Source organism: Drosophila subpulchrella, chromosome 3R, assembly GCF_014743375.2.
Source record: "Drosophila subpulchrella strain 33 F10 #4 breed RU33 chromosome 3R, RU_Dsub_v1.1 Primary Assembly, whole genome shotgun sequence".
In the NCBI taxonomy this organism is placed as follows: Eukaryota; Metazoa; Arthropoda; class Insecta; order Diptera; family Drosophilidae; genus Drosophila; species Drosophila subpulchrella.
The window spans coordinates 14,766,359-14,793,026 of record NC_050609.1 but is presented as its reverse complement, the minus strand read 5'-3'; the positions used below and the strand labels follow the sequence as shown (position 1 = coordinate 14,793,026).

General features: G+C 43.7%; 9 protein-coding genes across 12 annotated transcripts in view; 5 read left to right on the top strand and 4 right to left on the bottom strand.

Moving 5' to 3' along the window:
• LOC119548704 overlaps window positions 1-2,781 on the bottom strand; it is a 36,595-nt gene extending 33,814 nt beyond the window's left edge. For both annotated transcript variants that reach the window (XM_037856171.1, XM_037856180.1), the window contains exon 1: window positions 1,958-2,781. The gene's annotated coding sequence lies outside the window, so the exon portion shown is untranslated. The remainder of the gene's footprint in view (window positions 1-1,957) is intronic.
• Window positions 2,782-3,137: 356 nt separating this feature from the next.
• On the top strand, window positions 3,138-4,709 carry LOC119556848 (LEM domain-containing protein Bocksbeutel). Its single transcript, XM_037869322.1, has one exon. The coding sequence runs from the start codon at window positions 3,229-3,231 to the stop codon at window positions 4,429-4,431; it is 1,203 nt and encodes a 400-aa protein (XP_037725250.1). The 5' UTR covers window positions 3,138-3,228; the 3' UTR covers window positions 4,432-4,709.
• LOC119556838 (dnaJ homolog subfamily C member 3) lies at window positions 4,587-7,339 on the bottom strand. Its single transcript, XM_037869311.1, has 3 exons — window positions 6,882-7,339; window positions 6,698-6,811; window positions 4,587-6,199 (listed from the first exon to the last, which is right to left on the bottom strand). The coding sequence occupies exons 1-3, from the start codon at window positions 6,976-6,978 to the stop codon at window positions 4,908-4,910; spliced, it is 1,503 nt and encodes a 500-aa protein (XP_037725239.1). The 5' UTR covers window positions 6,979-7,339; the 3' UTR covers window positions 4,587-4,907.
• Window positions 7,340-7,646: 307 nt separating this feature from the next.
• Window positions 7,647-12,870, bottom strand: LOC119563092 (zinc finger protein 2 homolog). Its single transcript, XM_037876323.1, has 6 exons — window positions 12,694-12,870; window positions 10,321-11,140; window positions 9,805-9,891; window positions 8,661-9,131; window positions 8,346-8,495; window positions 7,647-8,289 (listed from the first exon to the last, which is right to left on the bottom strand). Exons 1-6 carry the CDS (start codon window positions 12,829-12,831, stop codon window positions 8,204-8,206), a joined length of 1,752 nt encoding a protein of 583 aa, XP_037732251.1. The 5' UTR covers window positions 12,832-12,870; the 3' UTR covers window positions 7,647-8,203.
• On the top strand, window positions 8,426-12,700 carry LOC119563094. Of its 2 annotated transcripts, XM_037876324.1 has the most exons (6): window positions 8,426-8,560; window positions 9,339-9,412; window positions 11,638-11,711; window positions 11,776-11,943; window positions 11,998-12,126; window positions 12,549-12,700. In XM_037876324.1, exons 2-6 carry the CDS (start codon window positions 9,364-9,366, stop codon window positions 12,603-12,605), a joined length of 477 nt encoding a protein of 158 aa, XP_037732252.1. In that variant the 5' UTR covers window positions 8,426-8,560; window positions 9,339-9,363; the 3' UTR covers window positions 12,606-12,700. The 2 variants fall into 2 exon arrangements, with proteins under 2 accessions (XP_037732252.1, XP_037732253.1); XM_037876325.1 differs by lacking the exon at window positions 12,549-12,700 and having other exon boundaries at window positions 12,071-12,201.
• Window positions 12,871-13,885: 1,015 nt separating the features above from the next.
• Window positions 13,886-16,900, bottom strand: LOC119563008 (protein SON). Its single transcript, XM_037876197.1, has 2 exons — window positions 14,858-16,900; window positions 13,886-14,781 (listed from the first exon to the last, which is right to left on the bottom strand). Exons 1-2 carry the CDS (start codon window positions 16,748-16,750, stop codon window positions 14,083-14,085), a joined length of 2,592 nt encoding a protein of 863 aa, XP_037732125.1. The 5' UTR covers window positions 16,751-16,900; the 3' UTR covers window positions 13,886-14,082.
• A 591-nt stretch (window positions 16,901-17,491) lies between these two features.
• On the top strand, window positions 17,492-20,540 carry LOC119563394 (importin subunit alpha-4). Its single transcript, XM_037876752.1, has 6 exons — window positions 17,492-17,651; window positions 17,901-18,081; window positions 18,317-18,697; window positions 18,758-19,588; window positions 19,673-19,849; window positions 19,909-20,540. The coding sequence occupies exons 2-6, from the start codon at window positions 18,022-18,024 to the stop codon at window positions 20,002-20,004; spliced, it is 1,545 nt and encodes a 514-aa protein (XP_037732680.1). The 5' UTR covers window positions 17,492-17,651; window positions 17,901-18,021; the 3' UTR covers window positions 20,005-20,540.
• Window positions 20,541-22,165: 1,625 nt separating this feature from the next.
• LOC119563396 (mitochondrial pyruvate carrier 2) lies at window positions 22,166-24,787 on the top strand. 2 transcript variants are annotated; one of them, XM_037876755.1, is made up of 4 exons: window positions 22,166-22,322; window positions 22,450-22,675; window positions 22,739-22,779; window positions 24,218-24,787. In XM_037876755.1, the coding sequence occupies exons 2-4, from the start codon at window positions 22,510-22,512 to the stop codon at window positions 24,470-24,472; spliced, it is 462 nt and encodes a 153-aa protein (XP_037732683.1). In that variant the 5' UTR covers window positions 22,166-22,322; window positions 22,450-22,509; the 3' UTR covers window positions 24,473-24,787. The 2 variants fall into 2 exon arrangements, with proteins under 2 accessions (XP_037732683.1, XP_037732684.1); XM_037876756.1 differs by having other exon boundaries at window positions 22,180-22,365; window positions 22,426-22,675.
• A 568-nt stretch (window positions 24,788-25,355) lies between these two features.
• On the top strand, window positions 25,356-26,561 carry LOC119563398 (mitochondrial pyruvate carrier 2). Its single transcript, XM_037876757.1, has 4 exons — window positions 25,356-25,540; window positions 25,617-25,784; window positions 25,841-25,881; window positions 26,241-26,561. The coding sequence occupies exons 2-4, from the start codon at window positions 25,643-25,645 to the stop codon at window positions 26,496-26,498; spliced, it is 441 nt and encodes a 146-aa protein (XP_037732685.1). The 5' UTR covers window positions 25,356-25,540; window positions 25,617-25,642; the 3' UTR covers window positions 26,499-26,561.
• Window positions 26,562-26,668: the final 107 nt, after the last annotated feature.

The window sequence follows — 26,668 nt, the reverse complement described above, 5'->3', positions numbered from 1 at the left end:
TTTTTAAAAGATGATTAACTTTTCTTTCTGTGTGCTGATCGCTTCGATTTCTGCTCGATCGCTCGCCTTTTTAGCTTTGGCGTAAAATTGCAGAGCGATCTTATAGTTGTTTTTGTTGTTGCTTTTGCTTTTCTGCCATTAAGGCAACAACGGCTAAAACACAGATACACTCACACACTGATACAGACAAACACAAACACAAACAAACATCGGGCAAGAAACCTGTAGAATTTACAATTACAACGTATCTGCGTCAATGCTTTTTTAACGTTTTTTCATACTTTGTTCGCTTACTGGGCGCATTTGCAATTGAAGCGTGGCTCACACAGATACGAAAACGCACACATGCAGGCGGCTAACCCACTTGATATCGCCATCCCTCTCGCACCGAGCTGTTTAAAGTCTGAACGTGTTTTTTATATAACTTTTTTATGCGCATAGCTTTGTTGTTCATAAAACTTGTTGTTGTCGCTTGTTTTGTTTTTTTTTATTATTTTCTGCATATATTTTTTGGTGGGAATATTTGGCATTTTGTTTTGAGGAATTTTGTTTTTTTTTTTCTTGTCTAGCAATAAGTAGATGCAAGATACGAATGAATAAATGCATTTGGCTGTGAGTCATATGGGATTGGAATTGGTTTTGGTTTTGGTTATTTGGTATTGGGAAATTTCAACAGGTAAGTGAGGTTTCCAGAAATATAATGGCTAAAACAATTTCAGTTTCTCATATTCGCACACGCCATGCAATTTAATTTGATAGATAAATCATTTTCGAATCTGTTATCTCATTCATTTTAGTGTCAAATTGGAGCTCTCTCGACTCAAAACTCAATCCCAACACCAATCCCAATCCCACTCGACGACTACGATCCACTCAACTCTCATGACTTCATTTGGTCTTGTGCAATTTACTGATTATCTCATAATCATCTGCTCGTGTGCTTCAATTTGTTTCCAACGCGACTTTTTCTCCGCGGCTTAATGATGCCTGCAAATTAACCATGGATTACATAAATAAAATAAAATTAAATAAAACGAGAAAACAAAAGGCAGGCAACAAATTTGATTTGATTAAGTTACGGTTGCATTTCAAATTTGGCATTTACAACATTTTTCTGGTCGAGTGTGTGTGTGTTTGTTGTGTTTTCGTGCTGATTTATGCCGATTTTGGACCAGCCGCGTTTTCAGTGAAAGTTGAGCGAGTTCAAAACAACAGGCAAAGGTTGTGTCAATGAACTAAGGCGGTCGAATTCCCGAATTTGGGTTGGCATTGGCTAATGGCCAAGGCATTGGGCTAATCTTTTGTTAACACTCAATTGGCTTATCGATACAAGGCCCCGCACGTGCCTCCTCTATCAAAGTGCTCCAAATATAGTCGATGACCGGCTAAATGGGTCTATTAGATGTTACAGGTTAGGTTGCCTAACACGATTTGTATTTTTAAATGGTCGAATCAAAACGTTTTTTAAAGTCTTGATTCGAACTACGAGATATACATATTTCAAAATTGGTTGCTAAACTGGAATATAATTTTGCCTATCACGATTGATATTTTTCACAGAAAAACCCACTTCTAAATACTATTGTAACATATGGAAATCCATTTTAAAATTTGAAGTAAACAAAATTTTTATCAGTTTTAAAGTAGGCACAACTAACATGATTTTGCGTTAGAATCAATATGTATGTTTTACATAGTTTAACATTTTAAACATTTTAAATCATTTTAAAATATCTCTGATAAACATGATCCTAAAGTAGTTTTGATATAGTAGTCCTAAAATTTAGTGAATTTTGATATTGTTATAGAAATTCGTGTTAAATACTTAGAATTAACGAAATTTCTTCGGTAATTTAAAGCCAAGGTGCTATACATTGTTTACAGAACACTCGTATTGGGAAAGTTCGAGTTATAATAGGCCAAAATAGGGCTATTTAGGGTTTATTTTATTGCTCACCTGGTGATGATCGTTGCAGCAACAGGTAGTTGTTTCTGGTAAGGCGCACTGGCGATAAGGAAAAAGGCCACGCGAAGAGTTTCGGCAATGGCAATATCGAAATACCAACGGCAATTACTCGTTCACTTTCGATTTGATCGGCCGATAAGGCTTTTACGGGGAAAACTCGGTGTTAACACGGGTAAACAAAGAACAAACACACTTTATTTTTCTGTTTGCGTTTCAAAACAAATACCAAAAATCTGTGGATCTTTTATTTCGGTTTTTTTTTTCTTTTCTTTTTTTTCGTTGGATTTTTTTGACGTTTTATATGTGTTTGTCCCGCTTGCTCTTTTGGGGCGCCTTTCTTTCTCACTCTTGTCCGCTTTAACCGGTTTTTTGGTTTATGTTTATGCTGCTGCTGTTGTTGTTTCCCTTGCTCACGGCTTGAATTTGGGATGAAAATATGCTGCGATTGCAACTAGCAAATTGTCGAATGTCCCCAGCCACTTGTTTGTTAATTCGAAACAAAACCGAAGACTTTAAAACACCCGCGAGAGAGGTAAACAAAGTGAAAAACTAAATAAAAAACACACGCGCAGGCGCAGAACGCAAAAGGAACGCAGGAATGTGTTGGCGAACAGGTGTTAACGATTTGCGGCCTCTTCTCCAAAATCCAATGTTTACTTTGTTATTTTGTGTGTTGTAAGTATCTCCCCTGCTTTTCACGCAGCGACTTGAGTTTTCTTTGGCTTGGCGAGCGCTTTCCGCGCGGCGATTCGTTTAATTCGAGCGTGTTGTTTGCGATTGAACACCTGTTGCGCGTTCGATTTTCATAAAACTAACTGTGTGACCGTCGGTGGGCAGGTGAAATATACCACGAAAAATGCCACAGCACTGGTCTGGCAGCACTGGCGGGAAAACACTTATTCGGAGATTTAACAACACTGGCTGGCGTTTTAATAGCGGTATTCCAGTATAGTTAAATGCAATAAATAGAAAATGTATTTAAGTTAAACAAGTGTTTTACAACATTTGAAAAGTCTTTTTTTATTATACATGTAAAAAATGATCTTCTATATATTGACAGTTCAATTATATATAAGTTATTAGTTTTGCGTTGCTATTCTTCCATAGCTATAATTTTACAACACTGATTGAAAGTATCGATAAAACTGTCGATAGACACTGGCTTATAGACAATCGCGTCTGAGTCATCGCTAGCAGCAACAGCAACAATCAGTGACGACATAGCTATTTTTGTTTTGTAAAAAATTTTTGCCCCGTAAAAAATGTCCGACACCGCTTTCCTGGACTCGTTGAGCAACAAGGAGCTGCTGGCCAAGTGCGTGCAGCTCGGCCTGCCGGGCGTCCCTGTGACGGACAGCACCCGTAGCGTGATTATTCGCCGGCTCAAGGCCGCAATCTCTGGGACTCCACTGAACAAAAGCAAATCTGCAAGTAAGAAAGCAACGCCCAGACGTGAGACCGTCCATGGCAGCCAGGTTTCAACGCCCACGTCGGAGCCAGTGCGTCGTTCGGCCGGAAGAAGTGCAGCCCGCAGCAATGGCAGCAAGATTAGCGAGCAGGGTCGTCGCACCATCGCATACGGGCTGGACAACACCTCGATCTCTGGGAGATCGGTGCAGACCACGACCACTGTCTCGGATGTGGGTTCCCAGTCGGAAGACGATGACTTCTATGTGGTGGATTCACCTGGAGGCAGATACCAACAGGACCAAAAGAACAGGCGCTCTGTGTCGCTGACCAAATCAGGAGTTCTGACCACGTCGTACACCCGCGAGGTGGACCAGCCGCTGTACGAACAGGAGGACATACCAAGCAGCTACACCTACGAGAGACCACAAGTGACAGCCGCTCCGCTTCACACACTGCCCACATACGAGCCACGCATCGAACCCTCGACTTACAGACGCACAGATTTGGGTTTCTCGCGACCCCTGCTGACCCAATCCAATCTGAACTCCACCAGCTACCAGGAGGCATCGGGATTCAACCCATCCCTCTCGCCCGTTTCGCCAAGAAACACTTTTAGCGGCTCCGCCAGGCCTTTTGGCGGACCAGCACCAGCTCCGGTACGCCAGCGTTCGAGTGTGGCGGCCGGTGGAAACAACTTGGCCCGTGGTCGCCTGCTCCAACCCACCACCGCGGTGAACACCCTCTATCCGCAGTTGAATCAGTTCTACGATCAGCCGGATAATGCAGGCGAACCCATGGAAACCGAGAGCGAGTCCGAGGCAGAGGCAGCCCCCATCCGGAGCAGTCATTTCGCAACCAGACGCTCCTCGCCGCTGGCCAGGTCTCAGGGCAGGAAACCTCTGGTGAGACAGCACGACCAGGTGTCACCCATGTTGCAGTTCCGTGCCCTGCTCGTATCGCTGGATCAGAAATATAATCTCAAGTTCTACTTCATACTGGTAGTGACAGTAATGATGGCCACCATGATCTATGTGGCCATGACGCCCAACTCTTAGTAAGGCTTAATAACATGTTACTGCGATTGCCTTCCAAATTTGGTTTCGGTTACTACATGCATTTGGACCCCCGTACTTCAGTGGAGGACTTCCATCAAGACTTTGCACCCTAAGACTATTTTAAATTCCCAGACATGTTCAGAAGCTCACAAATATTCAGTTCAAATTGCCAAGTCTTTAATTGCTTGTTTTCGCATATGGTTTCTTTTTATACATAATTAGAAAAATGTACTACATTATAATTATTGTATTGTATTAAATAAACTAATTAAATGTAAGTGCTCAGTGTGTTTTGTTGCGATTTGTGTGTGTGTGGTACTCTCTGACAACGGACCAGGGGGATTTCTATGCTTTATGCTACTATTTACACGCCATTTAAATGAACAAAACAAACAGTGTAAAATCGTCGAAGGATATCGGGGGGTGATCGCGGCTAGGACATCACAAAGCAAATGGCTGCTGGCGGCGATGGCTGACTAATTGAAGTGGAACTTGAACTGGAACGGCGACCCGTGCTGGAAGTGGCCGAACGGATGTTCGCCGTGGAAGCCGCCGCCGCCGCGCTGAGCGGCCTCAGGATCCAGGGGATCCTCGCCGTTGTCAAACTGCCGCCGCTTCTCGGGATCGGTGAGCACCTCCTTGGCGGCGGCGATATCGATGAACTTCTTCTCGGCCACCTTCTTCTCCTCGTCCCGGAAGTTGTCCGGATGCCACTTTTGCGCCGCCTTCCTGTACGCCTTGACGATCTCCTGTTTGGTGGCGCTGCGCTTAACGCCTAATATCTTATAGTAGTCCCTGCGCTCTGACTGCTTTTGCAGCTTCTTGGCCCGCTGGATGCCCTCTTTCGCGCGGGTATTGCTCTCCTCCAGGTCGAGTGCCGCTTGGTAGGAGTGTATGGCATCGTCGTACATCTCGGTGCCCAGCAGCGCCTCAGCCCGATCACAGTAAACCTGGGCGTCCTTCATAATATCCAGGGCCTCCTTGCACTGCTGCAAGGCTTTGCCAAACTGTTCGTCGCCCGTGTAGCAATTGCAGAGCACCTTGTGACCCTCGTACCGGATCATCGTCTCCACCGGTTCGTGCCGCAGCACCGCCTCTCCGGCAGATATGCAGTCGGCAAACTGTTTCTCCTCGCGCGCCTGCTCTGCGTTCACCAGCTGTTTCTCCACCTTGCGGAGTTTCTTGTAGAAGGGGAAGCAGAGCTTGTGCTCCGGATCGAACTTCAGGCACTCGCGGATCTCCTTGAGGGCATTGGTGGCATGGCCAATTGTGTACAGCAGCTGCGCGATATTGTAGTGACCCTCAGTACTGTCCTGGGTGAGTCGGTTAACCTGTCGCAGGTCTGCAATGGCGGACAATGGATCGTTGACGGCAATGTAGGCATCTGAGCGAGCCTGTCGGAAGGGCACCGCCCACGGCGAGATCTCCAGCAACTGTGTGATCATGCCAATGGCGTTTTGGTGGTCGCTATGCAGAATCAGCTGCTGCACGAGAGACCATTGCTCCTGGGCGGGGGCCAGGCGGGAGTAGTGCTCCAGCACCAGACCGTTGTTGGGTTCCTCCTGGAGCACTTGCTCGAAGTCCACGATCGCTTGTCCATACTCTCCGCTCTTCATGTGCACCACACCACGCTGGATGCGGGCGGCCGTGAAGTCTGGCTTCAGCTCCAGGACCCTGCTGAAGTCCTGGACGGCAAAGCGGGTCTTGCCCAGCGCCAAGTAGACGGTACCACGCTTGAAGAGCGTCAGGTAGTTGTTGGCATCACCCTCTGTGGAGGAGATATATGTTAAATCAAAGGTAGAGAAGAGAAAGGTTGGGAATATCCTTGGAGTATCCTTGAAGTTATAACAATCTAGCCAAGTGCTGACAGAAATAAAGAGGGCATTCTACACTTCATAAGCCACATTAATAATAATATTTGCTTAAAGTTTGTTCATCTATTTCGATTCTTATATGGTCATAACTATCTTGTTGACCTTGATAATTGCTTAAAAAAGGTAAACCGATTATAAAATAAAAAAAACTATTTGTTTTCTTGGGGAAAAGAAGTTAAATATGCAGAAAATATTAAAATTATAAGGTTATATCGCTAGCCATGGCAACATTTGATGACTACTTTGAGTAACACTTATAAATTCAACCAAAATAACAGACAGCTGCTATGGTAATTCACGATTGACCTTTAAAGCTGCAGAATATTAACCTAGAACTTGAGCTCTCAAGGCAATTCCAAGTCTCTCCAAGTTTATTGGGCATTTATAATTACCAACAGCCGCATGGTAGTGCGTCAGTGCATCCGACAGCTGACCGCGGGCCAGGAACTCCTTGCCCAGCTCCAGATGGTTCTCAATGTCCGCCGGACTGGCCGATGACTCGGCGCCTGTGCGAAAAGCAATGACGTGTTATTAGCCAGTCTTCGGAGATAAGGGACTACAGCTGTGTGCACATACCTTCCAGGAAGAGCTCCAGCAGGAGGAGCAGCAGGCAGGCGGCCAGTTTCTTGTCGCCGCCGCCGAACATGAGGAGGTCGCTCAATGGCAAGGCCATGTTGATGGGCTACGTGTACTTGGATGGCCGCACAAAACCCGTGTGTGGGCGTGATTTGGAGTCGAATCTCTATCGACACGCACGTCAGATCTGCTTGGCGTGGCAGCTGCTAATCTTTACGGGAGCACCCCGCCCCCTCTTCCGGCTTGGCTATTATGGATTTGACTCCGTTTTTGGTCAACTTGCGGCGCCGTCTGAGTTTTTTATTCGGCTTTTTCTGAATTGGTCAGTTGGGTTTGGCAAGTTTTCTAACTGATAAGGAGCCTCTTGGTAAGTCCTTGTGGACGTAACCGCCACTGCTAACTTGGATTCGCGACCGCTGGGCACTGAACTTTTCGCTTATAAATATTATAAACTAAAAACTGACGTGTTCCTAGAGATGGGCTACTGTTGGCCGCAGGTGAAACTGGTCACCGATATCAGATGTAGTCACGAGTCACAGCTATCGCATGTGGGCGGTCACTAGCTATTTTCTAGCTAGAACTGTTCTACCTTTAAAGTAAATCCGTTATTAATTCAAAACGGATTTTCGAAATATAACAAATTATTGAATATCGAAATAAAATTGGGACTTGTAGTATAACCTAGCTATTTATTGGTCGAATTTAGTGATCGATACCTTTTCCCCGTTAACCAATAATGACACTTTAAACTTTGGTCAAATGAATGTTTATTTGGAACATGAATTTGGTAAATATATCTGCTACTACATTTATTAAAATCCATAGTATATTGATATTTTAAATATTCTTATACGTTTTCGGTAATTATTGTAAATACTTCTCGGTTTCATCTGGAAATAAATGCATTTCTTGAGCATTAAAAGTTTGCCGTGAAGCTTAAATTGCTCGTATAACACCTTTTTTGTTCTCATTGCTTATTGCTTATCGCTAAATGGTCAAGTGGATATATGTTTGCTTGGGGTGTTAGATTGTTGGAGGCGTTCTGTGAGATTAATATGAATCAGAGATAGAAATAGATATGGGGGCTCAAGAAGAAATGGGCAGAGATATATGAGATATAGAGAAAAAATTCGCCTACGGAGTATTCTAAGTAAAGCTCTAAGCACTTTCGCGACTTACAGATCGCTGTGTGCATATGGTCTAGTAATTGGATGGAGGGTATGGTCTATGTAGGCTTGAGATCAGTGAGCTACGCTTACGCTCCCAATACGGTTTCCGTGCTTGTGCTTGGCTATAACAGAAATCTTTGCTGTTCCACTTGGTTAGGAAATCACAATGTTGATCAGATCATCCAGAGGGTGGTCCGCAGAGTGCGGCTGAGTGGCGGCGTGTGTCTTTTGCATGTGAGCTGGAAGTGATTTTGATCTTAATAGAAGTGGCTTTCGAATGGTTATGAGTAAATACTTTTGAGCTTAATGTGCGTCACGAATCTCTCTTGACAGAGATCGCATTTATAGTAGGTTTTGCCAGTATGAACCCGCTGATGCAGCCGCAATGACTTCTCAAACAGATAGGCTCGACCGCAAACGTTGCACTTGAAGTTTTTCTCCAAGACTGAAAAAGATGGCAGATTGTAGTTTATTACTAGGCGATAATTAAAGATATATACAAATAATAAGGTACGCAAACGTTTTTAAAAAAGTGTTAGTACTCGAAATTTGTAGGTTAGTTTTTGAAAATTAGGAGACAAGTTTTGACCTGATGATATTATCAACTTACCCTCATGACTCAACCGGTGCTGGGTAAGCACATACTTAAGGGCGAAAGCCTTCCCACACACATCGCACACATTGGGCTTCTCCTTTTCATGGGTCTTGATGTGCCACTTCATGTCCTGGGCGCGCTTGAACCTCTTGGAGCACTGTGGACAGGCATGGGGTCGGTCTTTTTCCGAGTGTACGGCAGCGTGCCGCTCCAGCGCCGACTTCATGTTGAACCGCTGGGTACAGCTGCCACACTGGAAGAGTCCGGAGTACTGTCGTTCCCGCTTCTGCTGCAGCACCCGCTTGTTGTTGGCAATCACCGGAGCCCCTGGACGCTGCAGATGCTCCAGGGACATGTGCTGGATCAGATCCTGTTCGCTGGTAAAGGGCTGGCGGCACAACATGCACTCGCTCCGCTCGATGGCAGTTAGATTCTCCCTGTGCCGCTCTAGCATGTGGATTCGCTTCTCCGCGTAGGATGCGAAAACTATGGAATCGAGAAGATATAGATTTAGTAGTGATCGGTAAAGGTTTAATGGGTGGCTAGTCGTAGGGTGTCATGAAGTAGTAACATATGTATGCACTCGGAATAAGTATCGTCCTAAAATTGGAACCATAACTCCTTTTTAAAAAGAGGGTTTTTTAAATTTTAACATAATTATCAATCCAATTTTTTCTTGTTTTCCAATTTCAGGACAATTCTTAGAGTATTTGCTGGCATGCTGCTCTCCAGGATTTCGAACGGTGGATGGAGTTGGTTATGCATTGGTTGGTTGGTTTGATGGTTTGATGGGATAAAACGCTAATCAAGTGGCTAAGTGGAAATCAAAGTACAAAACATTTGCTGTTCGTTAATCGCATGCGATGGCTAAGAAGGTGTACAAAAAGAGCTGGGTTAGCCATTATGTTTACCGTTGCTTCAGGCTTGACTAACACACACTATATGAGGCGGCTGGTTCAGTTTCTATGGTCTTAAAGCGCTTGTTGGATGTGAGAATGTTGATATATGATGCGACAAATTGATATATGGTTAATGCTCATGTTCGTGAATAGTTTAATTGTCGAGGGATCTTCCCATATCCTTGATATACAAGGTGCGGAAGATCCTGTGTAGGTGTCCCCGAGCAGGAGGATCCTCCAGCAGTCCCATCTTCACTTACCCTCCGTGCAGTTGGCACACTTGTACGGCTTCTCTCCGCCGTGCTGTCTATAAATGTGCCAGCGAAGGGTCTTCAGGTGTATAAAAGCTGGTGGGATAAAATAATGATCTAATAATTATTTAAATAATATTAGATGAAACTAAAGTTGAAATATCCCTTATAATGGATACTAGATATTTTAAAACTATTGTACTAATCCAATTACAATTAAGAGGATATCTAATTGATATTTTAAACATGTTAAATTGATAGTTTGAACAAATGTATTAAATTGAAACTTTGATCATAACAATTTGATATTATTTAAACACATCCATTTGTTATAGTCGAGAATATCAATTTGATATAATCGAGAGTATCAATTTGATCTGTTTATACGAATTTTTATCATGTCAATTATATAGTCCTCTTAAAAAACTAAGAAACTCCGGTAAAATTCATATCTTGGAATTACAAAAATTAGTTTTTTAAAGGAATCTTAACTTTTTCAGGTGATATTTTTTTAGTTTTTCTTACTCTTTCCACAGAAGCCGCAGTGCTCGCTCTTCCTGGCGCTGGTGCCCGAGTGGGTGGCCTCGTGGCACATGAGGTGTCGCTGGCTGATGAAGAGTCGCTCGCAGCCGCCGTGGCGACACTTGAACTGGCGGTCCGGATTGTGCCACTTCATGTGGTAGTTGAGGCTCTTGCGCGTGTAGAATCGCTTCTCGCACAGCGCACACTCGAAGTCCGTCTCCGAGTGATACTTCTCCACGTGGTGGCGCAGATTGTGCCGATCGCCGTACTTCTTGCCGCACACCCCGCACGCATGTTGCTTCTCCACGTGGCTGCTCTTCAGGTGCACGGTCCTAGAGGCGGCATCCTGGAAGCGGGCCTCGCACTCCGGACAATTGTACGGCTGCTCCGGATCGTGGCTGGTGTTGATGTGCTCCAGCAGAAGCTGCTGCAGCTGATAGCTCTCCTGCGGCCGCAGGCAGAACTTGCAGGTGTATCTAATGGTCAGTTCCGGAGGAGCAGACTCCCCGGTTGGATGCTCCTCGGCCTCCTCGTCGATGTCTACGGCATCCACAAAAATCTCTATGGTTTCACTGGCAGTGTTTGGTTGTGTTTCGTCTGAAACCGTCGTTGTTGGTTTGGCTGTTTCTGTTCCCCGATGCTCCTCCGCCTGGTCCAATTCGCCTTGGTGCTCCTCCTCCAGGCTGCTGGCATCGATCTTGTCGTAGATATTGGACAACTTCAACTGCGCCTCCTGGCAGGCCACTCGGAATGCGTTTATCGAGCAGAACTTGGTGAAGCAGTCGCTGCAGATCTTTTGGGGCAGCCCATCATTGGGAGAGATCTGAAATTATTGGTGTTTAATTTTGAAGCTTCCCTTTATAGACGCTTACGAATTAAAAGAGTATTACGATTTAGAGCGAATTCTAATCGGAAATATTTGTATCCATTAGTCATTTGCAAAACTCGATGAATGCTAATCCATAATAGTATTAAAAATTAAGTTACTAAAAGCGGAAAATAATTGGATTTGTCATTGCAAAAATGTTATTTTTTTGTGAGGTTTCCATTGAAATACAATTAAAAACGAGTAACGGGTATAATAACTTTATTCAGTTCACGTTGTTCCTTCATAAGTGTAAGATGAGTAAATATTTAAACAACCAAATTATATATATTTTGGTATTTCTTTATATGGCTATGAAGGTGGTTACTCAACATGTGTTTAAGGAAATGATCCCTAATATATTTACTTAATGATTTCCTTAAAATTTGAATTTACCAACATCGTGTGCACATCTTTGGATAAAAAGTTTGACGATTTTGAGTATTGCTTTTTAGAGTCGGTAAATCGAAGCTACAAATACGTAACGCTGAAGGTAAAGTTATTCAAAACTCCAATTACGAAAGTTAAGGTATGTGAATGGGATAAGTATTAGAAACAAAAACCATTTATTCGTATACCTTTCTACTTTTTAGTTTAGGGGTATACTCTACAAACGATTTAGCGGCTATAGACATTTCATGTTTAATGTCACCGTGGATGCCTGTAGATTCTTGAACGATACAAGGACGAACCCAATAGTTAGTTACTTTTTGGGGTTCTTTAAACCCTTCTCGAATATTAACCACACTTGCCCCTTTGATGTGAGTATTTCTTAATATGACTTAGCCATGTTTTATTAATTTATTTAACACTAGCATGATCTTATTGTGTATAAGGTTGCCATAGACTTTGTTAACTATCGAGTTACGAAGGTTCTACCTTTTCCAGAAGGCGCTTACTTACTGGAAACCCATTGGATTGCTTACGATATCAATCGGACAGTGGTAAAGATATATGGCACTATATCCTAATTAACTTATAAAGAATTTACTAAAGTGCTAGAAAATAATTGTTGCTCCTTAAGGAAACAAGAAGATACTTCAGTTTTCAGGAAAACCTTAGATTGACTATTTCCCAAAAGCTTTAGGCCTAACATGGGAATTGCCAACATGTGCATAATTTAACCTTAAGTGCCTTTCCCAGCTTTGTTTTGCAAAACCTATGCGCAATTTAATGCCAAAACGTTGCCCACACACAAACTTTCACTTGCGAAAAGTTGCAATTTTCAAAGAGAGGTAACCACAAAGCAACAACCACTCCACCACACAGTAAAAAATTACATATCTCAAAAATAGTAAACCTTTTTAGAAATCCAAAGATAAGATCATTTCATATTATGATGGTATGATGCTTTTCATATTTTCAGATCACGAAATATGATAAGATATTTAAAGGAAATCTCGACTTGATGGATATGATATGATATTGTTTTAGATCATATCACATGATATTTTCACAATAAATTGGATATCGATATAAAGGACATCCCGACTCGATCCCAGCGCACTCACCTTCAGATTCCAGTTGACGAACTGCTGGCGGATTTGGACCATCTCGGGATGATGGAGGTCCAGGAAGTGGCTGTTGTTGCTGCCATTCTCGAAGTCGCACACAAACATGGAAATCGCACAGGTGCGACACGTTTCCATGGCGGCAGCCGCAAACAAAGTGGCCAGCGAAAATGCGGCAGTGCATCAGCAATGGCAATGTGCAACTGCAACGCCCAAATTCGGTTCGCCAGCCATATTCATGTGCTGTAATTATGCAACTTTGCGGATTACATACATGCCATGGCCGATGGTTTGCTTGTGCCGATTTGAAAACCGCAGCCAAATCCACAGCCACATCCCAAATCGCAGTGGCTCGAAAGCATCTGTGCGTGTTACGGGTGGAGTGGATATTTTCACAACAAATATTTTTGCACGTTTCTCGGGTTTTGGCTGGATGCTGGGGAATGGGTGCTACTACAGACTACGGGGACTGGCGACTGGGGCACTCGGAAAAGTTTTGTCTGTATCCGGGTGACGACCTCTGCTCCCCGCTGCTCCTCGCTCCTTGTTCCTCCTTTTCTATCCCCTCCTGCTGCGCCTAGCCAGTCCGAGAATAATCCGTACTCGCCATCCGACGAAGTTCGAGCTTCCGCGTGAACTGACCTTCGTCGAGGAGCAATCTTTGGGAACTTGCAGCGCCGAGAGACTTAATGGTCCCACAAACGCACACACGCCCCACTGTTTGTCCCCCCCCAAACTGAACAGCTGGCTTTGTTTGTGTACTTGCGCAAAAGCCCCGTTCGCAAGAAAGTAATCAAAGCTCGCGTGCGAAAACTGCAAGCCCATGGTGACACAGTGGGGCGAATCGGGCTCCAATCACACGGTTTATCGAACTCCCCATGCCCCACTGTTATGTGGCCCACTGTTGACAAAAGCTCGCTCTCTCCCTACTCCCACTCTCTCGCTCGCAGAAGGTTTTCTCCCAACTTTAAAATACGGTATAATGGGAAAACACTGTGAAAAATTATACCAGCCTATTTATAAATTCAATTTGATAAGAAAAATAAATTCAAATAAATTCATACAATATTGAAAAGGGATAAGACTGATAAACTAACAAAAATTCAAAAAACCAACTGGACTAGTGCTTTAAATAGAGGTTATATGTATGAGCTAGAAAAATTAAGTACTTTTTGTTTAGTTATAAATTTATTTTCTACTGTTCTCTGCAAGGATCGACAAATTGGCTCAAAGATCCGATTTTTCTTACGGATAGTTATAAATATATTAGGCATTCTGCAAACGTTCAACACTTTATACTAAATCTTAGAGTTATGGCTACCTATATGTACAGTTTCGGGTTCCTATATTATTTACTATCTATAAATTCGCCTAGTCCCAGCTCAACCACTAACTAGGCGGTAGGATGCCTAAAGCTCTCAAACATAACGTGGCGGCGTTTAGCTTAGCCTCCTTCTTGTTGTTGCATCCTCTTTCCGGCGTATAAGTCAGTCCGTTGATCTCGACCGAGAAAAGGAAGGAGCGATTGTGGGCGGGACCGATATCCTGGCGCAGCTTGTACTGCGGCGGCGTCCACTTGTTCTTTGAGGTCAGTTCGTTGAGCACACACACGGGATGTTTGTCCTGGGTGACCAGTGGCGCTCCCGCACTTGCACCTGCACTCGCTCCGGGAGGCCCACAACCTCCGACAGGGCCGGATGCATTTTTGTTTCTTCGCTGGATGGCTGACTGACGCGATGGCGGCGGCTTTAGGTCCTCACGCGACACTAGGCCACGCTTGTCTAGCTTCACGTCCAGTAGAAGGGGCTGCAGGGATCCGGTTTTACATCTGCCCAGTCCTTCGCCCGGCTTCCAGCCCATCTTCTGCAGCAGTGCCATGCCCATGCCACCAGTTACCGGCTTGGTAGAGGTCAATTGGTCCTTCCGCACCCACAGCTGCGGACCGCTGCTCAGCTCATGGGCCTTCATTACTTGAGCACCTGTGCTCCCCGTGAACTGGCCGGGCAAGTGCTTTGAGTTTGCCCACGACGACATGTTGCGTTGCGCATGGTACATCATTTTCAGAGCCTCAGAGTCGGCTGGATTGTCCTGCATGGAAGCACACAAAATTAGCATGAAGAACACGTTCCAATTGAAATCTCTTATGGTTTAGAGTTGACCATACCTGCAGGCGGCGAATGGCACTAAGACGCTGAGTGATTATGCTGGAGACGTCCATGGAGGGCGGTGTCACATCCGGAAAGATGGAAGCACTTGGAGTCGGCGTCGCTGGTGTCGTCGAGGGGATGGGCACCTCGGGTACAAATGGAGTAGCAGGCGTTGGAGGAACAGGCTCTTTTGATATGGGCGGCGGGACGGGTTGAGGAACATTGAGAGACGGGGTTGCAGCTGCTGGTGGGACTAGAGAGCCTCCCCCCACCGATTTAAAGGCGGGTTCCTGCTGCTCCTGCGAAGGCATCGACTTGGCAAATACGTTCTTCGGCGTTTCCTTGAACATATTGGTAGCCTGTTTGGCCGGCGGCAGGGAGGGCAGCGGCACCAGCGCATCCTTGCGTTCCACCGGCACCCAGACCTCATTATTGCGATGCGTCTGGCCCGAGGACACCGGAAACTGCATGGTTATGGCTTTCGTTTGGTCGTCGAGCCGGGATGGCGCGGGGACAAGCGCCGTCGAGTTACGTATGTGCATCACAATTGGCTCCCGCTCTTTCAGCTGAAAGGGATGATGAAAGGCTTTTGCATTGCCATTTTTGTCCACATCGGAATCCTCTTCGGAACTCAGATCGGACAGTCCGTCGCCGTTCGAGATCTTCTTGCAGAAGTCAGTCAGATCCTGAACAGTGCGTCCGCCGTAGCGCATCTTGACCAGCACCTTGTCTTTAATCTCTGGCGTCATGTTTGCCACGCCGGGTAGGGTGCCTCGCTTAAACATGCTAATGGCGTTCTTTCGCGCAATCTCGAGCAAGCGGTTCTTATCGATTCCGAGATCACGAGAGCGAGATCTGGTCCTTCGATTCCTTCTGGAGTTTGATTCACGGGTGTTCCGCTTTGGGGACCTTTTGGGTGACACCTTTGGTTCCTCCTTGCCATCGTAGAAGCTGTTGTGCGGCCGTCGGCGACCATTGGACGCCTTTTCGCGGAGGTAGGACTCCTCGTCCGACAGCGAGACATCGGACAAGTCGTTTGCCTGCCGTGACTTGGTCCTGCTAGCTTCAGACCCTTTCGAGCGTTCCGCTTCCCGGTGGCCGTTGTAGAAGCTATTGTGGGAGCGGACACGCTCCTTTTCACGCTCCCTTTCGCGTTCCTTCTCACGCTCCCTTTCGCGTTCCTTCTCCCGCTCCCTTTCGCGTTCCTTATCACGCTCCTTTTCACGCTCCCTTTCATGCCGCTCCCGCTTGACGGGATGGGGCTCCGCTTGGCTAACAGACTCCGCAGCGCTTCTCTTTCTGGTTTCAGACTTTTTTGTCTCCTCAGGTGGAGCTGGTGGCGCCGTAGCCGTCTCCTTGCCTTTGTCCCTATCTTTGATTTTGCCATCTTTGTGCTTGTGCTTGTGCTTTTTGCGCTTATGCTTGTGCTTTCCCTCCGCCTCAGAATCGCTGCACTCGCCATCCGACTTAGTTGACTTCTTCTTTTTGGCCTTTTTTTCCTTCTTCTCCTTTTTGACCTTCTTTTTTTTCTTGATCAGATTCTTGTCGTCTAGCAGTTCCTCCGGAGGAGCAGCGTTAAACACCCCGAAGAGCTCGGCGAGAATCTCGTTGGAGGACTTTACCGGCTTAATGTCCTTCTTGTTTTCCGTCGAGGAGGAGCTGTCGCTGCCATCCGTATCGTCTCCCTGCTCCTGGCTGTTGCTTCTCCGTTGCTGGGCCAGTGCATCCGCCTTGATCTTGGCATTCAGGGCCCGGAGTTTGGCCTCCACCTCCGCGTCCGGTCGCTCGCTCTTCACCTTGATTGGCGGAACCTCGGCCCGAGCAAGTGGCTCCTGTTCTGGAGGATTTGACTGAGACTCCGCCAGTTGCGGCGGCTCCACGCTCGCCGCTTTCTCCGTGTTCTCCGTCATTGCACTCTCACCGGGCGTGGCTCGCTCTAGTGTCCTTGCATGCTGCTGAAATAGCGCTACAAATCGGTAAAAACCCTTGCTTTTGGGGTTTTAATGTTATTTTTTTGCACGCCTGGAGGAAGGGTTTCAATAATAGTGATGGACCTTTCGATAGTATCAATAGTTCGCAATAGCCTAAAATATCGATAACTTCTTAGAGATGACTCAGCGTTAGAAAAGCTAAATAAAATATTACGGGTATTCCCGATGCTAAAAGTTGAACTTTTATCAGCTGTTTGTTAAATTTTCAAAAAATATACTGTCAGAAATTTTAGAAAAGTAATTTCTTGACGCGTTGAATATTCGGGTGGCCTCAATTTTTCATGCAAATTCATGTCCGCTACGATTTTGCTTATATCAGAACTTATGTACTTCAAAATCATATTAATTAATAAATTAGTTGCGTACAACTATTAATTATACATTAGCATTCGGGACACAGTAGAGTGATCATTTTACTTTATGCTCCTTAAATCGGAAGCTGCAGACCGCTATTTTTTTATTAGACTTAGGAAATTCAACAAAAAAAAGTTTTCATCGGGGGAACTATTGCTTTCATGTCTGCTGGAATTTCTAAGTTCAGTTAAAAAACTTGTTTCTAATTGTATTTATTTTTTTTTTTTTAAATATTTTTCAGTGACCTCCAAAAAAAGGTAGACCGCAGAAAGGTCAGCTCTGACGATAGTCGCGTAATCGACCCTGCCTAGAAGTGGGCAGTCCCGATTTCCGCAGCGCAGCCAACTTCACGCACGTCGCTGTCACGAATTGCAATTTTTATAAAAAAAGGAAAGAAATTGATCACTTTTTAAGGGCGTAGAAAGTGTCAGTGTCGTGGGAGAAACGCGATTTTCGAGCTGCTAACGTAAGTACCCGACACAGGGGATCTACAAGAAAAGGAATTTCGCCAATGGCGATGCTAATTTCCGTGTATTATTTCGCCATTTCTTTTTTCATCGCCTGCGCCATCGTGCTGTGCTGCAACTGTGTTGGTCGATTGTACGTTATTTTTTCTGTCGTGCGCATTGGTGTGCGTGCGATTAAATTTTCCCCTTGGCTGCTGCTGTTGGTGTGCAATTGAAACAAATTGTTAATTGTCCAACGAAATTCCCAGGAGGCGTACGTCGCCATCTCCGCACATAATTGATTTTAGCATACGCATTTTTAACCAGCCAAACGCAGTTGCGGACCCTCGTCGAAGCGGCTAAGAGAAGAATTCGAGAAACGGACAGAAAATGACGTCTCTGGAGCAGAATCGTTTACAAAACTTCAAAAACAAAGGCAAAGACCAGGATGTAAGTTATCCAAGGAAGGGGCCCTAAATAAGAGTTATTTTCTGGTTTTTAATTTTAACATCCTACTGGGAATTTTTTCTTTACTTATTGTTGTATTCTGAGCGAACCTAGAGCACAAACTCCCTAATCAAGTAGGCCTTCTAAAATAAAAGTTAAAAATAACTCTTGTTTATAAGTCAGTTCATAAGCAGTGTTCAAGAAAAAGAGTAACAAAATGAATTATCCGATTTATCAGGAAATGCGTCGTCGCCGAAACGAAGTCACCGTGGAGCTGCGGAAGAACAAGCGCGAGGAGACCATCCTTAAGCGACGTAATGTTCCCAATCTGGACTCGAACACAGACGAGGACGAGCAGGTGCCCACGTCCATTAATCTGAAGAAACTGGCCCAGGCAGCCGCCGATGCCACCAAGCCGGAACAGCAGCTGGCCGCCGTCCAGGCTGCCCGCAAGCTGCTCTCTTCGGACAAGAATCCACCCATCAACGATCTGATCGCAAGCGACATTCTGCCCATCCTGGTGGAGTGCCTCAAACAACACAATCACACAATGCTCCAGTTCGAGGCCGCCTGGGCCCTGACCAACATTGCCTCCGGCACCTCAGACCAGACCAACCAGGTGGGTTTACTCTCTGCTCTCAGCTTTTTCTTTGCCTTGACATAAGGATATTGTTTGCAGGTTGTTGCCGCCGGTGCCGTGCCGCTCTTCCTTCAACTTCTCAACTCGCCCGCTCCCAATGTCTGCGAACAAGCCGTCTGGGCCTTGGGCAACATCATCGGCGATGGTCCCTTGCTGCGCGACTTTGTTATCAAGCACGGTGTGGTGCAGCCACTGCTGTCCTTCATCAAGCCCGACATCCCCATCTCATTCTTGCGCAATGTGACCTGGGTGATTGTGAATTTGTGCCGCAACAAGGATCCGCCGCCACCGGCAGCCACCATCCACGAGATCCTGCCCGCACTGAATGTGCTTATCCATCACACCGACACAAACATCCTCGTGGACACGGTCTGGGCCATTAGTTATCTGACTGACGGCGGCAATGAGCAAATCCAGATGGTCATCGAGAGCGGGGTGGTGCCTAAGCTGATACCGCTGCTCGGCAACAACGAGGTCAAGGTGCAGACCGCTGCGCTGCGTGCTGTGGGCAATATTGTCACCGGATCGGATGAGCAGACTCAGGTTGTGCTCAACTACGACGCGCTCTCCTACTTCCCGGCCCTGCTCTCCCATCCCAAGGAGAAGATCCGCAAGGAGGCGGTCTGGTTCCTTTCGAACATCACCGCTGGCAATCAGTCGCAGGTGCAGGCCGTCATTAACGTGGGTCTCCTGCCGAAAATCATCGAGAACCTGAGCAAGGGCGAGTTCCAGACACAGAAGGAGGCCGCCTGGGCCATCAGCAATTTGACCATCAGTGGTAACCGGGAACAGGTCTTCACCCTGATCAAGGAGGGCGTCATTCCGCCATTCTGTGACCTCCTTTCGTGCCAGGATACGCAAGTTATCAATGTAAGTAGGGGCGAGAGCTTACAAATCAAGTGTCTAATTGGGTACTTCTAAATTCATCTATTAACCCTTATTTCCTCCTCACAGGTTGTTCTTGATGGTCTGAACAATATGCTCAAAGTGGCCGATTCACACGTGGAGGCAGTGGCCAACTTGATTGAGGAATGCGAGGGTCTGGCCAAGATCGAGCGCCTGCAGAGCCACGAGAACGTTGAAATTTACAAATTAGCTTATGAAATCATCGATCAATACTTTACGGATGAGGTGAGCTACTAGTTAGCCTTGCTAGGAGGCATGTTTTAAACATTTTTGAATCTTTGCAGGGCGAACAGACTAACATGGCACCTAGCTCCGACGGCACACAATACAACTTCGACCCGAATGCCGATAAATTACCAATGAACTCATTCAACTTTTAACGATCCAATCCGGAAGCAGCGGAAGTAGCAGTTATGTGGAATCCAAACACGTGCAACACACATAATTTGGCGTTTACCCCGTACACAATCCCTTGTGTATGAAAACCCGAAGAGCCGCCAACCAATTCACATAATAATAGCATTATAATTTGTCCACCACACCGCAGCAATTAGACAGCCGGGTTCTTTTTAGAAATGAGGAAAGGAGAATTTGAACTCCGGCGGATACACAACAACGGCGAATCAGCTGCAACCGTCAACCGTTTTAGCTTCTCTCAATTCTGTGTTATCAAAATTACAAACTCCAGACATACACACACTTGTGTGTGGCTGTGCAATGCAAGGACTAATCCGATTGGAGCGACTCTGATATAGATCATTCAAAATATATACAACACACAGGAATGAAACAGAAAACAAAATTTCAAAAACGATGTAGAACTATTTGATTTATATGGAATTATTTAAATATGTACGCTTCTGATTTGTAATTGAAATTACATATGTATACATTTCTAACATGAAAACGATAAAAAGCAAAAGGCCACTCATGGGTTTTGTTTCCAGGCAGATAAGTTAAGCGGAAATCTATAAGCACAAGTGTGTCTAGTCGTTTCGCGTTTCAACGCCTGGCATTCGAGGTGTCGTCGGCCGAGTAGCTGTGTTAATTAGCATTTATTTGAGCTAGTGCGTCACTTGAGCACGTTTCTTATTAATGCGCAATTGCCGACTACCTTTTGTAGGGCAGCTACAAAAACATTTCCCGCATGGAAACAGATCCAGTAAATATTTATAAAGAATCAGATCACCCACACAAATGCGATTACAGAAGGAGGAGTTGGGTTGGGCGTGTTTATGGTAATGACTCATCTGCAAGGCATCAAACCTTTGTATCTCAAGGTGAGTGCAATAGAAAACCATACTTTAAATAACTAGTTTTAGTTGGGTCATACAATGGTCGATTTAATAATTCGAAAATAACCTGTAAGCATGGTAATAAATATTTTTTATTAAGTCACATTCGAACGTTTTTTATTTAATTTTAGAAAATTGGAAGAAAAAGAAGTCCCCCTGTTGGTTTTTTCTGGAACTACTTATAGTTTTTTACATGGTGCTTACATTTTATCTACATGTGTTTTTACAATTCTATCCAGCCGTGCTTAATTATTTTTTTATATTTTATTTTATGAACTGATAGAGTTAATATACTTCTTATAAGTTGCTCAAATATAAAATTCCTTAACTTGTATAATTTTTTATCTACATATTGAATACACACAATTCACGTTTACCAACACTAAAAATAGCGACGATAGCGACGAAGCAACCAAACAGTTTTTCGTGTGTCAGCTGTTGAAGAAGTAATGATTTAAAATATATTTGTTAGATTCTTTGTGTCAAAGTCTGTTTTAAACAATGCAATTAAGCTTATAGAAGAGCTAGAAAGAGTATTGTTTTATTGTTTATAAATGTTTTGCACATTTTGATCACCACATGCGTGATAAATCGATCATCTCTAAGATCGCGTGACTCCTAAAAAAGCATGTTATTTATAGATATTCTGCGCTTGTATTGGATGTGCTGCATTTAATTGTGACTTCCGCAAACATTTTGCTGCGCAGCGGAAATTGGCACACTCTCTTCAAGGTCAAGGATGTTTTGAGGCAGCTAATGAACTTCCTGCCCAACGGGCAAAAACCTGTTCCTATTAAGTTAAAAAAATGACTTTAGCAACTTTTTAGAAAGTCAAGAGCGGGCTGCATTTACAAACGTATAGGTATAGGTGTTTCCTAACGTGCCATTTATTAAACACGTTAGTAAATAACCCTCTCAGCTGTTTGACTTTGTTGTTGTGTGGGTGCGCTCACTCTCTCACTCTCTCTCTCTCTCAAAGCTTTTGGCTTTTGTTGTTTAGCGTTTTGTGGCTCTCCTCTCAGCCTCTCAGAGAGAGCCCATCTTCCATCTTGCATCTCGCTTTTTTACTGACACATACGCTGAGGCTATCTCCCTTTTTTACTGACACTTACGGTGGCTTACGTTTTGTTGACACTTACGTTCATCTTGCATCTCGCTTTTTTACTGACACTTACGTTTTTCTTACGTGTCTTCTGCTTTGTTTTTGTTTTTAAAATTTGTTAAAATTGACCAGGGCGAACGAGATCATTCGTCGAAAATTAATGGTGGTGTTCGGTCAGTAAAAGTTCCGAGATCCGTTCGCAATTTCCCGACTCGAATAAAACCAATATACACATATATTTTTCTTACGTCGAGAATCTTGCGCTTGTGGGAAAGGCGGAAATTGGCACACTCTCTTCAAGGTCAAGGATTTTTGCCTCTTTTTTGTGTAAAATTTTGTAAAATGTAAAAACGATTGAAGATCAAATTGGGAAGGAACTTTTACTTTAGCGTTTCGTTTCATAGAAAAATTTAATTTGTAATTGCCAGCCAGCGAGTTTGGACGCATCACCTCGACCCGTGGTATTTTCTATTCGCACAAACAACAAAATGTCATCCGCCGCCGTTCAGCCCCCGCCGCCCGTTCCCCCACCACCCCCGACGGCCGCCCCCTCAGCGGGAAAGGGTCTGCACTCCAAGCTGTACAATGGGATGATTGGCGCCGCCGACAAACTTGTGCCCGCCAAGCTGCGCCCACTGTGGATGCATCCAGCTGGTAGGTCGAACGATCTCTGTAACCCTCCATATGTATATCTTATTACCCCCATATCATTTCCAGGTCCCAAAACTGTGTTCTTCTGGGCACCCGTCTTCAAATGGGTAAGTTGAGTTGCTAAAAACCAGACGGATGGGATTACATAACTCGGACAACGCACGACCTTCGCTGATTTTCATTATCGCACACATACGTTCGCTATAAATCCGAAACAACGGCGGTAGACGGTAGACAAATCTGTGCGCAGGTGCCATTAAATGAAATTATTTTGATTATTCCGAGCAACCTGCGCTTGATAAGTGAACTGCTATTGTGTTTGTGCGCCAATTGCGATTGTTTCTTTGAATTATGGAACCCTATAAAGAGGGGTTCCGGAATCCCGCCTAATACACCTTTTCAAATACCAAATGTAGTTCCAATCCTTGAAAAAGTTCCAATTTTGAGCAGTCATCTTGGCTAGATTAATTCATTTGTTTATTTTGATACGATATATACAAGGGTGGTCAAAAGTATTTTCACAAAAAAAAAGTTAAATATATTCATAATTTGAACTTACATCTTGTTAACTTTGGCATCAATGGAAAGGTAATTTAAATGCCGTTTGAATAATACAATACATTTCTTAACACATTCAGTACTTATTGAAAAGGACGAATTTGTGTGAAAATGTCCTTTTTGAACTTTTTTCCTCGACTTGAAAACTTAAATTTTTTGATGCAAAAAGTTTCTTCAAACAAAAATATTAGTAACTGCAAAAAGAATTTTTCAAAAATCATTTTGCTTATATTTTTTATGATTTTTTGAAAATGCTTACAAACATGCATTTTAGCCATATTTTTCTCTTTTTCATACAAATTTTTTCCGACATTGTCACCTTTAAAAAATCATAAAAAATATAAACAAAATGATTTTTGAAAAATTCTTTTTGCAGTTACTATTATTTTTGTTTGAAGAAACTTTTTGCATCAAAAAATTTAAGTTTTCAAGTCGAGGAAAAAAGTTCAAAAAGGACATTTTCACACAAATTCGTCCTTTTCAATAAGTACTGAACGTGTTAAGAAATGTATTGTATTATTTAAACGGCATTTAAATTACCTTTCCATTGATGCCAAAGTTAACAAGATGTAAGTTCAAATTATGAATATATTTAACTTTTTTTTTGTGAAAATACTTTTGACCACCCTTGTATATGTTTTATTTTTTGATTGAACGAGATGTCCAGAAATTCGTTATTCATTATAGTATTAAATATTTTCATTCCAACATGTTTAGAAAAGTTTGTTTTATAGAGTGGTTAAATATGAATCAAACTTGAAGTGATATCATATTAATATTTTTATGCATTTTGGCTCAGAGTAGAATACAGATTTTCATTCAAAGAAGTTCCTTAGGTCGTTTTATAATGAACTTCAAATTCTGTTATTGATGCTAAGATAGTTTTAAGAAAATAAGCCAAAGAATAATGAACAATCTTTCGGATCATAACAAACACGAAAGGATACTTTTCTTGAAACCATCTAAAAATATTTCTACCCCTTTCAGGGCCTTGTTGCCGCCGGTTTGAGTGACCTGGCCCGTCCGGCCGACTCCATTTCCGTTTCCGGATGCGCCGCCCTGGCCGCCACGGGCATCATCTGGTCCCGCTACTCGCTGGTGATCATACCCAAGAACTACAGCCTGTTCGCCGTGAATCTCTTCGTGGGCATCACGCAGGTGGTGCAGTTGGCCCGGGCCTACAACTACCACCAGAGTCAGGAGAAGCCGCAAGAGCTGGAGCAGCCGGCGGCGCAGAACTAAACACATATCGAATCGAATACCGGTGCTGTCCCCTCAATATAGACTTTAATCGAAATGTTATGTACATACAAACAAATCCCACAATGCACAACGTAATCGAAAGGATTAAGAAGGAGCTGTGTTCGCAGATCGGGCATCTGCGTTTTACAATCTGTTAGCCATTTTTATTTATGGTTCATTGCCTTATCGACGTGATTCGTATTACTTAAGTTGTAACTGTGGAGGCTTTGCGTATAGTTTTATGAATACGAAAATTATTGAACAGTTTGTGATTGTCAACAAATAAACCAATATATTGTAAGACTGTAGACAGTAGAAAAACTTACATGTTTTAGTTCTTGGCTTGGGTTTTCCTACAAAATTGCATAAAAAAAAACAAAAAACATAATGAATTAACAGGTCAAGTTTGTATAATCTTCAATAGGCTAATTAGGTTCCGCTAAAACGTAAGTAAACAAAGAGGATTTTGTTCTTTTAGGTCAAAAAACACAATTCAATTAGACTGACCTAAATTAGTGTATCTCTTAGTAATTCCTTTAATCCCTCAAAGTTATTTTCTAAACCGGTATAGCAAGTGTTAGTATCACGTATGCGCCATGTGCACTAAACCTATTTGCACACTGGTTCTACGATCAGTTTTACACAATTAGTCTCACAAACAGAAAATAATCAAAAACCAATAAAAAAATACTTCGTAAATTTCCCACCTAGGTCAATATCAATTAGCTAGTGTTACTAATAACTTTTAAAGTTTAGTTTTACAGTTATTTTATGGCTAATATGAACTGTGGAGAGGGACTAGCGTCGTCCACTAGATGTTGATAATGCTGGTGATAACAGGAGCTCTACGCTAATAATACTGGAGAAACATAAACATATGTCTGTGGACCCCGGACTTTTCGCAAAAGCTCAGTTGTAGATGGACGCTTGTTAGGAGCTGTTGTGCCTCCAGATCTCAATAGGCACTCCACTTCCCACCTAGACGAGAGGAACTTTATCGGAACCCGGATCGAGTGTTGTTCTAACGCTTCTAATCAATCATCCAATACTATATACAACTTGATAGAGGTAGGTTATAACAATATTGCTCTCGATTTGCGAAACCACATCAGTTTCTCTTTGGATCTTTGCCTGGACGTTTCAGTATTAAGGCACTGTCCTCCGGTCGGAATGTCTGTTGAACCCCCAACTCCAGCCACTGCGGCAGCTTCCACCGGAAAGGGTCTTCATTCCAGGGCGTATAATAGACTTATCAATGCCTGTGACAAGTATGTGCCTGCCAAGTGGCGACCCTTGTGGATGCACCCAGCAGGTAATATTACTGATTTCTTGGTTATAAGACTTATTTTATCGGACCTTTTACCCTAGGTCCCAAGACTGTATTTTTTTGGGGTCCTATCGTTAAATGGGTAAGTTTGGAAATCCTTTACACAACTCTGAACCCTTAGTCCTTGTCAATTTCTATTATCGCCCAGATGATAAACAAATCTGTGGGCGAATCTCGAGTTTTATTATTATTTGTTTAATTCTCGGCAACCCGTTCAAGCTCGCGATAAATGAATATATATAAAAATACACGCGCTAGATTCTGATAACTAAATGATAGTGCGGTTTTTGTGGCTTATGGAATATTTCATAATATTTGTTGTTTTTTCTGGGAGAGAGCTTTGGCAACATGCCATAGAGATTTGCAGTCAAATCAGGGGACTTACCCTTTATTATCAGCCTGATCCCCTAATCTCTGTACCCATTCAATTTTTCACTACAGGGCCTCGTTTTTGCTGGAATTGGGGATTTGACGCGTCCTGCGGACACGATTTCACCCAACGCATGTCTATCTCTTGGCGGAACGAACTTGATTTGGACGCGCTACTCCCTAGTCATCACACCGAAGAACTACAGCCTGTTTGCAGTGAATCTCTTCGTGAGCGTGACGCAGCTCGTCCAACTGGGACGGGCCTACCACTACCAGTGGGAACAGTCAAAGCTGGAAAAAGCTGGCAAAGGAAAAGCCAGTTCAAAGTAGACCAATTAGTTCATTTTTTAGATTTCCTTAAAACAAATAAAACTATAAACACGAGATTATAAATATCATAAATGTTTTCAAATTGAGTGGGCTTAACTTTAACTAAATATTCATCTATCTAACTAAATTACGAAGCAAAATCGGGAAAGGATATTTTAAACATCCTTTTT

Bases quoted from the DNA above. Each gene is read 5' to 3' on its own strand.
- LOC119556848 (XM_037869322.1), top strand. From the start codon at position 3,229: ATGTCCGACACCGCTTTCCTGGACTCGTTGAGCAACAAGGAGCTGCTG.
- LOC119563394 (XM_037876752.1), top strand. From the start codon at position 18,022: ATGACGTCTCTGGAGCAGAATCGTTTACAAAACTTCAAAAACAAAGGC. The intron at 18,082-18,316 runs GTAAGTTATCCA...CCGATTTATCAG, and splicing joins ACAAAGGCAAAGACCAGGAT to GAAATGCGTCGTCGCCGAAA. The intron at 19,850-19,908 runs GTGAGCTACTAG...GAATCTTTGCAG, and splicing joins ATCAATACTTTACGGATGAG to GGCGAACAGACTAACATGGC.
- LOC119556838 (XM_037869311.1), bottom strand. From the start codon at position 6,978: ATGGCCTTGCCATTGAGCGACCTCCTCATGTTCGGCGGCGGCGACAAG. The intron at 6,812-6,881 runs GTATGTGCACAC...CTTTTCGCACAG, and splicing joins GCTGGAGCTCTTCCTGGAAG to GCGCCGAGTCATCGGCCAGT. The intron at 6,200-6,697 runs GTAATTATAAAT...TCTCCTCCACAG, and splicing joins GCACTACCATGCGGCTGTTG to AGGGTGATGCCAACAACTAC.
- LOC119563092 (XM_037876323.1), bottom strand. From the start codon at position 12,831: ATGGAAACGTGTCGCACCTGTGCGATTTCCATGTTTGTGTGCGACTTC. The intron at 11,141-12,693 runs GTGAGTGCGCTG...CAATAATTTCAG, and splicing joins TCGTCAACTGGAATCTGAAG to ATCTCTCCCAATGATGGGCT. The intron at 8,496-8,660 runs GTAAGTTGATAA...CATCTTTTTCAG, and splicing joins GCACCGGTTGAGTCATGAGG to TCTTGGAGAAAAACTTCAAG.
- LOC119563398 (XM_037876757.1), top strand. From the start codon at position 25,643: ATGTCTGTTGAACCCCCAACTCCAGCCACTGCGGCAGCTTCCACCGGA. The intron at 25,785-25,840 runs GTAATATTACTG...CTTTTACCCTAG, and splicing joins CTTGTGGATGCACCCAGCAG to GTCCCAAGACTGTATTTTTT. The intron at 25,882-26,240 runs GTAAGTTTGGAA...TTTTCACTACAG, and splicing joins GGGGTCCTATCGTTAAATGG to GGCCTCGTTTTTGCTGGAAT.
- LOC119563008 (XM_037876197.1), bottom strand. From the start codon at position 16,750: ATGACGGAGAACACGGAGAAAGCGGCGAGCGTGGAGCCGCCGCAACTG. The intron at 14,782-14,857 runs GTATGGTCAACT...GCTTCCATGCAG, and splicing joins GTGCCATTCGCCGCCTGCAG to GACAATCCAGCCGACTCTGA.
- LOC119563094 (XM_037876324.1), top strand. From the start codon at position 9,364: ATGCTGCTCTCCAGGATTTCGAACGGTGGATGGAGTTGGTTATGCATT. The intron at 11,712-11,775 runs GTATGTGAATGG...TCTACTTTTTAG, and splicing joins CTCCAATTACGAAAGTTAAG to TTTAGGGGTATACTCTACAA. The intron at 12,127-12,548 runs GTAAAGATATAT...TCATATTTTCAG, and splicing joins ACGATATCAATCGGACAGTG to ATCACGAAATATGATAAGAT.
- LOC119563396 (XM_037876755.1), top strand. From the start codon at position 22,510: ATGTCATCCGCCGCCGTTCAGCCCCCGCCGCCCGTTCCCCCACCACCC. The intron at 22,676-22,738 runs GTAGGTCGAACG...TATCATTTCCAG, and splicing joins ACTGTGGATGCATCCAGCTG to GTCCCAAAACTGTGTTCTTC. The intron at 22,780-24,217 runs GTAAGTTGAGTT...TACCCCTTTCAG, and splicing joins GGGCACCCGTCTTCAAATGG to GGCCTTGTTGCCGCCGGTTT.